The sequence below is a fragment of the Lycium ferocissimum genome, chromosome 1 (assembly GCF_029784015.1).
Source record: "Lycium ferocissimum isolate CSIRO_LF1 chromosome 1, AGI_CSIRO_Lferr_CH_V1, whole genome shotgun sequence".
In the NCBI taxonomy this organism is placed as follows: domain Eukaryota; kingdom Viridiplantae; phylum Streptophyta; class Magnoliopsida; order Solanales; family Solanaceae; genus Lycium; species Lycium ferocissimum.
Window position 1 is genome coordinate 5,621,666 of NC_081342.1, and position 11,232 is coordinate 5,632,897.

Here is an 11,232-nt window from a genome sequence, read left to right on the forward strand (position 1 = left end):
TTCGCCCCCCCGGGGGGTTAGGTGGGTGCCCGCACGACTTAGTGAAAATAGGTCGTGACAATTTCACAACCAGAACCAAAGGTAAAATTGGCTGATTCTATATATTTCTTTTCCAAACAAAAGAATTTAGCATCATTTGCACAAGTTTTCTAATTTTGTTTTGTCCTAATCTATAGGTTTTACTATATACCCAAATTCGACAACACTACAAGAGTATATTGAAAACTACAATATCGAAATCAAAGTTTCTTTTTCGAATATATTATATATAAAAATAAAAGCCAAAAAGACTAAAAGAGGTTGGGGAAAAAAAATAAATCACAACAATAACGCGAGAACTTGAAATGATATATCACTCGATATAGGCAGTACCTGTGTTCAACATGTTACACCTCGTAAATTTCCGCGTCAATTGTGTCGTAAGTAAACTAACGTGACTCCAGAGAGGCTATGATACCCCTATAAGGTTAAGGAAGACTTTTAATAAGTGTTAGACAAGCATTTAAAGGTTTCGGGATCAAGCGAATCGAAGAAATTAAGTTTGTTAAAAATTTGGGAAAATTGGGGGAAAATTTCGACGGGGAAATTTTGGCCCAAACCCCGAGAGGGCATATCTCTCTAAAGGTTAAATAGTTTTCCTTGTTGAAAAATGGGTTCCCCGAATATGGATTAAAGTAGGGCTCGTAAAAAAATGCCCGCCCCGTATTTTTTGGGACGTCCCCCCCAAAATTTTCCCGGGAAAAGTTAAAATTTTTTTTTGCCTCCAAGTAGGGGATGAAGGGTAACACGTTTTTGAAAGTATGGTAAAAATAAAAACCCTTTTTTCCCCAAAAATTTTTCAAATTGGAAGTCGGGGGAAATTTTTTTTCCCCCCCTTTATAAATAGATGCTTCCATGACCTAGGCTTCATTTTTCATCAAAAATAAATCCCTGATGTCTCTCTAAGCTTCCCTTAATAGCCATAAACACTTCAAATCATTCCAAATCAAATCAAGAGAAGATCAACCTAAGTTTATTTATGGAAGTTGGATGTTCTTACTTTCACTTGGAGTTGTGGGGATTAAGTCTTGGAGCAAGTTGTGTGAGTTGATTTTTTCTTCAAATACAAGGTATGTTCCTCATCTTATCTATTAGGTTAAGTTGTTTTTAAGGGGTTTAAAGAAGTCTTAGAAAGTAAAAAAGATTTAAAGGGAAAGGGGGTTAAATATGAATTGATATTTTTGAGTTGTAAATTAACTTGAGATATAATTGTTAGCATGTTATGAGTATAATCTTGTTATGAGAGGTAATAATGATGTTGAGGAAGTGTGGTATACAAGTGTATAAGGGGTTGTATTGAAGTTGTTGTTATGGATTGTTTTTTAAAAGAAGTTTGGGATCGGATTCAGTATAATTGGAATGTCATCTTCTGATTATGGAATTGTTGATGTTTTTCTTGTGGTTTTGGGAGTTGTTTTTGAGTTGGAGGAAATAGAAGATATAAGGGGATCTGCTGCCCAATTTTCATTAGCTTATTTATTAATTTAGTTTGACCACACAAGCCTTTCAATGACTTACCCGGTCAGCGAATCATCTTGAATGCAGATTTACGAGCTCGGAGGATAGGCGTGTTACACCGTACCTCTGAGTGTTACACCGGTTAAATTTGAATGTAAGTATATCGTTATGGCTAGGTAAAACAACTTTGGATTGTGAGGAATGAAGTATTATTAAGTGGCTATTATTTAAGTAAATGATGGCACTATGATCTGAGAGTCGTAACCGTGAAGACAACCTTGGAACGGTGACATGACCATTATCAAGTCTGATTAATGATAAATATCATGTATGGAGAGTTTCGGAAAATTCCAGGATCAAGCAAATCGAAGAAAAGAAGTTTGACGGAAATTTGGAAAAAGTTGGCAGGATTTTGGATAGAATTTTGGGTCAACTTTGGAGGGGTATATCTCCATAGCAAAAAAGTTAGATTTTTATGTGTTTCAAAATCCTAAAATAAAAGTTCGTCTAGTCTAGTTTCCAGCGTAACAACCCGCTCATCGATATGACATCGAAGAGAGATTATTGACGTTACAAGTTAGTCGACAGAGGCGAAACAAGATCACCGGCGATAAAGACCGCCGACTCTTAGCCACTATAAAAGGGTTAAAAACCCCATTTTCTCCACCATAATCTTCTAAAACATTCCAGAAAATTCAGCAAGCTTGAGAGCTTATATATCACATAAAAGTGAGGAGTAAATATTGAAGATCTGGCTATTTTAGTAAAGATAAGGTATGAATCATTGAATCTCTCTCTTTATTAACGTTGATTTAGGAATATTTACGAGAATAAAAGTTATAATTTGTTGTGTTGATGTTGTTGGCTTATGGATTGAGGTTCAAGAGAGTTTTGGATGAAAATATACATATTTATCTTGTAGAATATCGAGAATATTGTTGTATTGTTTGGGAGTTATTTTGTATTTTCGGATAAGAGATGATATGCGGGGAGACGTCGCCCAAATTTTCGTAACCCAAATTAGTCTTCAATAATTAGTGCTTTCATAAGTTGATGGAAATATGATGAAAGTATGATTAAAGATGTATTTCGATATATAGATTCGGTAAAGGGCAAGCATCGGTGTAAGGAATTCTTTAAGCGGTGGCTTTCGACGGATAAGATATGTAAGGTGTTCGTTTCCTCTTCTTTGGCACGAATCCAACTAGAATATAAACACGAGTGTTCTATAACAAATCCACTCCATTCCCATGCTTTGTATTTCAAATCATAATGTCTTGTTATTTTATTGATTCTTAAAATATTATTTTACTTATCATCATCGATTACTTCTTTGGACTCGATACGAATTCCATAAGTTATTCGGAAGCTACCGACCTTATGTCACTCCGAAAGGCCAAGGTTAGATCATTGACTTCTCATGCATGGTATATATATATATATATAAATGTATTGCACTATTTTACTACACCGTGCCGCGCTATAGTCGGTCGGGCATGGCTCGTACGCGCACACCACCGCGAGGCATGTTATGATATTGCCCCCACGCGGGCTAATGATGGATAACATTGAGCCTTTAATGGTCGGCATCATTTTACACATATAACACCGAGCCTACAAATGGTACGGATACTATCTCGTTACGTATATATATATATATATATATATATATATAAGCATACAAATGATTTTATCATGCATTGTATCTCGTGCTACTTGGGAGATGCTTTTCTTTTGCCTTATTAATGTTACTTGTATCTTAATTATGTTGTTACTCGCCTACACACTCGCACTTTTATCCGTACCGACGTCCCATTGCACGGGACGCCGTTTCGTGCCGCAGTTCCGATAGAGTTATCGGGAGTAACCGCGTAGGATTTTCCGCCGCCGTTTCAAAGCCGTGCCACTACTCCGGGCTTGCTATCTTTTGGTACTTTTCGTTTAGTATAATATATGCTCATATGTATACTTGAGGCTCATGGACATAGTGGGACGTGTAAATATTATGTATGGCCTTGTCGGCCTTGTTTTGGGTTCTTGATATTTTTCCATAGCCTTGCTTGCCGCTTTATGATATACGATATGTAATGGCGACCTTGTCGGGTCCGCATATGTACATATGTGTTGAATTATCGTATATTTCTACGTCGGGGCCTTTTCTCACAGATGTGTGTTCTTTGAGTTACGGTATGTGATGTTCAAAGTAACTGTTAAGTCAGGTGATTTTTGGCCTACGGGCCGGAGCCCGTCATACTCCTCGTTGGGGGTGTGACAAGGCGTTGAGTAGTTAAGGAGACGACGAGGTATGTTAAGGCTAACCCTTTCTTTCTAAAGGTATGATTCCCTTATTGTGAACCCATACATGATATCCATAATGTCCTATTTCCTAGAATTGCTAGAAACTCATAATTCTCAAGGTTCTTATAGTATTGTTGATAAAAGTTCCCTATGATGATGATGATGATTCCATTTCTACAGATAACAAAGCTTATAGTTCTTGATGTTCTCGTGATATTATTGAGCTTGTTCCATGATTATTGATTTCATTCATTGTTGTTGATCTCATCTTATAATAATTGTTCTTTCAAGATGAGATATAGCGATGATGATGATTCCATAATAGAAATCGGAGGTTTACCGACCTTACGTCTCTCCGATAGAGTGGTAACGTTTTATTTGGGCTCCCTTGCATGCTTTATATATATGTATGTATTTTCTCACACCGAGCCACGCTATAGTCGGCCAGGTACGACACGTAGATGTGCACACCACTGCAGTGGGTACGTTATGATGATGCCCCAGAAGCGGGATGCCCCGGACGCGGGATGATATGATATATGGATCGGGCTACACGTTTCGCAACAATATATATCTATATGTATGTATGAAAAATGTTTTTTTTTTTAAAAGAGCTAAGCATGCATGACATCTGCCTTAAGAGGCATCCAGGTGTACAAGTTATCTCTCTTATCTCATGTTATTTTCCATATCTTTATTATGTTGTTATTCATGCCTCACATACGCAAGTAAGCAGAGAGACAGATCAGATAAGCAGGGAGACAGATCAGATCCTTAGGTGCTTCATCAGCGATTTCTCAAGAGTGCTCCATTTGCTTCGAAGCTGCAGCCTAGTGGTATTATTCTTTTGTGTGCATATTTGGGTACAACGGGGTCCTTTCCCGTCTTTATGATTTCATGCACTCTATGTAGAGGATCGTAGACAGATGTATAAAGTTAGATGTTCTATAACCTCATCGGTTCATGTTTTTGTGTATCATTTTTGGCTGCCTTGTCGGCTTGTGCATATGGGCATAGTTGAGGATGATTATATAGATGTGCATTTATCTTTTGGACTCAAGCCCTTACAGATTATGATAGTTATGAGTTATCGTTGTGGTTCACCTAGATATGATTATGAGATGTATGAGAAGAAGTGCTCGGGAGGTTAGCTTCGGGTGCCCGTCATGACCCTCTGGTTAGGTCGTAACACAACAGTTCAAGAATTAGTAATAAATCTAAATAAAAAATATATCATCCAATAAACTATTTAAGATGAGGATGAGTAAAGTAGTCCCTTCTTTTAGATAAATTTTTCATGAATTAAATAAAATGTTTTATAATCGCGCGAAGCGCGAATAAATTTATTAGTTAAAACGATCCACAAAGAATTTGGTTTCAAGTCTATCTGATGATATTCTCCTCTTATCTTATTTACCGTGAATAAAGTAAACAAATACACGAAAAGAATAGTAACTTTTAGTTTCCCCCTAATTTCACCGCAACTGGTTAAATGTTCCAAAATAAAAAGAGGAAATAAAAATAAACCTAAGTCAATCCATACTTGGGGGCACCGATCACGGATTATGGTTCTATTTCTGATAATTGTAATAAATAAATATCAGATAATATCTCTAACTATAATAATAAATCGAAACCCTTTTTTTCCTTCAACTAAACCAACAAAACATTTATTACACCACCCGTCTGTAGCTTTTTTATTTTACGCACCCCTTAAGAAATATTATTAATTAGGAGGGTATTTCACTATTTTATTCTTAGACGTATAATCTCTCTTCATCAAATATTTAGTCAATTTATGTGTCATCTCCATTAATGATAAAATTCTACTTAGGGTAAAATAGAAAAAAAAAATTAATTGTGCTATGAACTTCTAAAACGACAAATAATTTTAAACAACTATGTTTACTAACCACGACAGATAATTTGATACGGATATCTTTCTAGCTGTACAGTCGAGTTTCCCCAGTACTTTTTTTTTTTTTTTTTTTTTTTTTGTGTTTTTAGTTTTTACCATGAAAAAAAAAAAAAAAGTAAAACTAAATCTCATATCTTTAAAAATTTCCGCCTAATTTCACTCAGTCGGTTAAAATAATGATCCAAAAGAATAACAACTCCAGTCAGTGAAAAAAGGTCCGTGATCACCAAGCGTTTTTTTTTGGAAAAATAGATGGTGCGTGATCACCAAGTAAAATATTCACTATATATATTACATTCCTCAATAACAAATTTCATAAATCATATTATTATCAAATTCATTATCATTATTCTCCTTCAACCAATTAGTGTATCAATCAACAATGTCTCCTCCACCTGCATTGCTTGGTCCACCAGAAATTCATGGAATTTCCACTACTATCACCACCCCACCACCCACCCTACATTCCCTCATAATTAAGTCAACATTAACACCACAACAAGAAATTTTTTATCAGCCAATTATGACAAGAATGGGTTTAACAGAAAATGGTTCAGCCACTTTTTTATCTACTGGAAACCCATGTTTAGATTTCTTTTTCCATATTGTACCTGATACCCCAGATCAAGATTTAGTAAAAAGATTAGAACTTTCTTGGAAAAATGATGCTTTAACAACCCTTAAGCTTATTTGTAACTTAAGGGGTGTTAGAGGTACTGGAAAATCAGAAAAAGAAGGGTTTTATACTTCTTCTTTATGGCTTCATTATTATCATCCTAAAACCCTTGCATGTAATGTTAAAGCCATTGCTGATTTTGGTTATTTTAAGGATGTTTTGGAGATTTTGTATAGATTGGTTGAGGGTCCTGATGTTAGAAAAAATGAAAAAGAAGAGTGGACTGAAAAGAAAAATAATGGTTTTTTGGAGAAAAAAGAAAGGAGTATTTCCTATGTGAGTAAAGGGAAGGCAAAAAAAATTAGATTGGAAAAGATTATGGATAAGGCAAAGAAATTGTTGGATAGATATGATAAAGATTGTAATTTTAAGTTCTTGTATGATAAAATTTCAGGTTTTTTTGCTGATCAATTGAGGGAGGACATGAAATTGTACAATGAAGGGAAATATTATGAACTTAGTCTTGCGGCTAAGTGGTGTCCCTCTCTTGATTCATCGTATGATAAGTCATTGTTAATGTGCGAAAGCATTGGAAGAAAATTATTCCCCCGCGAAGATTATATTGAGTATCAGGATCTTGAAGACGCGCATTATGCTTATCGTGTGAGGGATCGATTGAGGAAAGAAGTTTTAGTGCCATTACACAAGGCACTGGAGGTTCCTGAGGTGTATATATGTGCGAATAAATGGGAAGATCTTCCTTATAAACGCGTCCCTTCAGTCGCGATGACATTGTACAAGAAATTGTTTTACAAGCATGATAAAGAACGATTCCAGCAGTATATTGAAGATGTGAAGAGTGGAAAAACAACAATAGCTGCTGGTGCATTGCTTCCACACGAGATAATCGCGTCGTTAAAGGATTCCACGGGGCCTGAGGTTGCTGAGCTTCAATGGGAAAGAATGGTTAGTGACTTAGCAAAAAAAGGGAAGTTAACAAATTGCATGGCAATAAGTGATGTATCAGGAAGTATGAGTGGGACTCCAATGGAAGTTTCTGTTGCTTTGGGGTTGCTTATTTCTGAACTTAGTGAAGAACCTTGGAAAGGGAAGTTAATTACATTTAGCAGTAATCCAGAATTTCATATAGTAAAGGGGAAAAATTTGTCAAAGAAGACTAATTTTATTAGAAGAATGGCATGGGGTGGCAATACTGATTTTCAAAAAGTGTTTGATAAAATTCTTGAAGTTGCTGTGAAGGGGAAATTAAGTGAGGAAAAAATGATAAAGAGGGTGTTTGTATTTAGTGACATGGAATTTGATCAGGCTTCAATGAATCCATGGGAGACAGATTACCAAGTTATACAGAAGAAGTTTAAGAAAAATGGTTATAAAAAAGTGCCTGAAATTGTGTTTTGGAATTTGAGGAATTCAGTGGCAACACCAGTACCTTGTAATCAAGAAGGGGTGGCACTTGTAAGTGGATTTTCAAAGAATCTTGTCACTTTGTTCTTGGAAGAAGGTGGGATTATGAGTCCTGAAGCTGTTATGATGCAAGCTATTTCTGGTGAAGAGTATCAAAAGCTTGTAGTGTTTGATTAACTTGTATAAAGATTGTTGAAATTGTGATGAGATGTGCTTAATTTCTATCTATTAATGAGAAATATGAGTTCCTCTATATTTGTCTTCATCTCCATTTAGTTTGTTTTATTTACTCTTTCTAAGTGGGATTTAAACTAGAAAATATTTCTGTCATTGATGTTAGTCCTAGCTTCTAATTTTTTTTACCTGATGTGTGAAAACAAGAAGATTGATACTTTAATTTCTTGCTGCACCTGAATGGTGATTTTTTTCTCTTTCTTAACGATGTCTAATCTTAACAACTAAAATTGCTAATATGGTCCTTCATATGCTATCAAAAACAGCCTAATAGATGTGAATTTTAGATTTGGTTTGTTTTTGTTCTCTCTATCGTGCGTAATATATCAAGGAAATTCTTTTTGCCGACCAGAGTTTTAAGTATGATCACATTAGCTGTAAAGATATCCAGTTTTTCGTGAGAATGTTATACTGCATAAACAAGGTAAATATATTTTCTTGGGCCATTATATTCTTTAACACTAATAATTGGCGGCAAACTTTGACAAAAGATGTTGTGTGGATGTATGTTATCTATTCTTCACAAAAATATATGTACCATTTAATACCACAAGCTTTAAACGCTCTTACCATTTTTTAAACTCCATACCCAACAAACTCGTCACATAAATTGAAATAGAGGGAGTAAAAGATTACTTAGGACCACGGCGAAGCAATAATATCTAATTTATGTATTTATTTTCGGAAGAATATTGTTAAGCGATATGTAACATTTAATGCTTCCAAACGAGACTCGTTTTTAATGGTTTCAACCATTTTATGTAGAGAAGCCCATCCTAGCACGTAAATATAACCATTTTATGGCAAACATATCTTCGCATTAAATTCTGTGTTTTGGCATTTTAAGGAAATCTTCATTGTAAATTTCCCTTCATTCTTTTTCCACTCCTTTTCCAATAATATTTATTTATATTGGTTAAATTTTTACTTTATTACCCTTCTACACGGCAGGATCATTTTACCTCCTAATACTAATAAGATTAGACAATTGGTTTAATTCTTGGCAGAATATTGAGAACTTTTAGGGCCTGTTTGGAAAGCCACCTGGTAACTGGAATTGGTGTAATTACTTGGGTAGTAATTACACAACCTAGTAATTACACAGTAGTGTAATTATAATGACCTGTTTGGTTACACAAGTGTAATTACATAGTTAATTTAATTATAAAAAAATTAAAATTAATATTTAAAAAATATTTATCTTTATAAATGATATTAAATTAGTTATTTAATAACACATTGTTTCTTGAAAATATATTAATTAAAAATCATATATTTGTAACTAATATTGTAAAATAATTGATATATATTTTTCAAATTGATAATATTTAATTTTAATTAATTATAAAACTTAAAAGAAGACTTTATTTTGTGAGAACGTCATGGATTGGATGTTTGACAAAAAAAAAAATATTTATAAATATATTGCTATAACATTATTCAAATGTTTGACACAAAAAATCCATCAAATGTAAGTGAAAAATAAACAACATGCAATGTGAAAGCAAATAACTTAAAATTAAAAATATAACCTAAATACGAAATCCAAAAGAAAAAGTTTAACATAATATTCTTATGTCAAATTCCAACATTACATAAGTAAGTTCCAATGTAACCTAAGTAAATAATTCTAACCTAAGGTTTGGGGAGATGCTAGTTCTAGCTTGGCATAGGTTAGATAACCCTTTCCCTTGTGATGGAAACCTTCCCTTGAAGGGAAATGACATGATAGTTGGGGAAGGATGTTTTGAAAAAGAAGGTGAATAGTTGCCTATGATGACACTCATGTTTGTGTTGAGGGTGCATTCTTGATTGAGAGAGGTATTTGCGGGGTGAATAGTTGTCTCCTTAGCCATGTTTTGTGGATAACTTTTTCCTTCGACCCCGGTGCTAATTGTTGTGTATTGGTCGTGGGACGGCCTTTGGAGAGTTCTTATTTGCGAAATGAGAGCCCGATGTGTGATATATTTTCTAGAATCAATGTAGCATTGCATGCTTATTGTCTTAGGTCGACTGGTTTTCTTATCTCACCCTCGTTTCGTGATCTTTGGAGGGGTCGACTTCTTGGTGCCCCATATGTGGAGTCTTTCTTCACATTGATTAATGAGTGGTTATGCCACATGTTGGTCGATTTGTTTATGCTAACACTAACCCTCATGCTTTGAGGATCTTGCTTGTTGTTGTCTTCCCTTAGTTTTTGCTAGGTTAGGATTCGAGGACGAATCCTTTTAAAAAAAGGGAGGATGATATGATTTTCATTGGCTCGAGTGCATTTATAGAGCTTATGATTCGTGGTGGAGCTCAACTTAGAGTCTACGATCTTAATTGGAGCTTATTCACCACATTTGGAGGGTTTCAAAGGGCCTCAAGTGTGTATTTCCACACTACATACTTGATGATGATCAATGATGAGAGCCAAGTCTCTACAAGCTTCATAGAGATGGAGTCCTACAAGGTTTGGGAGATTGCTTGGTTGTAAGATTTAGAACTCGAGGTCCTTGCCCGCAAGACTTGGAAGATAGCTTGGAGGGCTCTTTGCGCAAAGGGCTATTTGTGCAAGTGGTTATTTTGCGCAATGAGGGTTATGCTTGCAAGAAGGCCATGCATGCAAGGTTGATTAGAGGGCCATCTATGCAAGGAGGGACGTGTTTGGCCATTGAAGGCCAATCCTTGAATTGAAGACTACACTAAGAAGACTAGTCAAACAAGACCCTTACTTCATTAAAGGTAGCATTGTAATTGTCTATTAGTCTTCTTTGCTTAGTTTGTATATATAGCTTGTCTTTCATTTGATTAGGGAGATTGGATGAATTATGAATTGAGAATACTCTTTGGAGTGAGAGTTTGTTTAGCTAGGTAGCTATAGATAGTTATAGTTCATCATAGGTGGATTCCTTTGTTCAACCTCATTTTCCATTGATTTCATGGAGGGTTGTTCATTTGTGGATTTCAATTGAATTTCCCTTTTCTTGATTTCAAATAGTATAGGTTCTTTGAATTGAATCAAATTGAGAAGGTCTACATTTCATATATCTAGGTTTGCTCATAGGTTCATTATTCATTGGGTCTTGCTTTTATCCTCTTTCCTCGTCTTGATTTCTTGTTTATCGTTAATTTTCGCGTTTTTGGAATTGATTTGGTTCTTCCCCAAATCAATTCCTTATCATTTGGTATTAAAGCTTAGGCTAGAGTGTTGTTTCTACAATCCTCAATCCTAGGTTCATCTTATTTTGAAGATCTTAAA

General features: G+C 35.0%; 1 protein-coding gene across 1 annotated transcript; it reads left to right on the forward strand.

Annotated features, from left to right (window-relative positions):
* The first annotated feature begins 6,009 nt into the window (after positions 1-6,009).
* On the forward strand, positions 6,010-8,007 carry LOC132068104 (uncharacterized). Its single transcript, XM_059461583.1, has one exon. It carries the CDS (start codon positions 6,096-6,098, stop codon positions 7,929-7,931), a length of 1,836 nt encoding a protein of 611 aa, XP_059317566.1. The 5' UTR covers positions 6,010-6,095; the 3' UTR covers positions 7,932-8,007.
* The last annotated feature ends 3,225 nt before the right edge of the window (positions 8,008-11,232 follow it).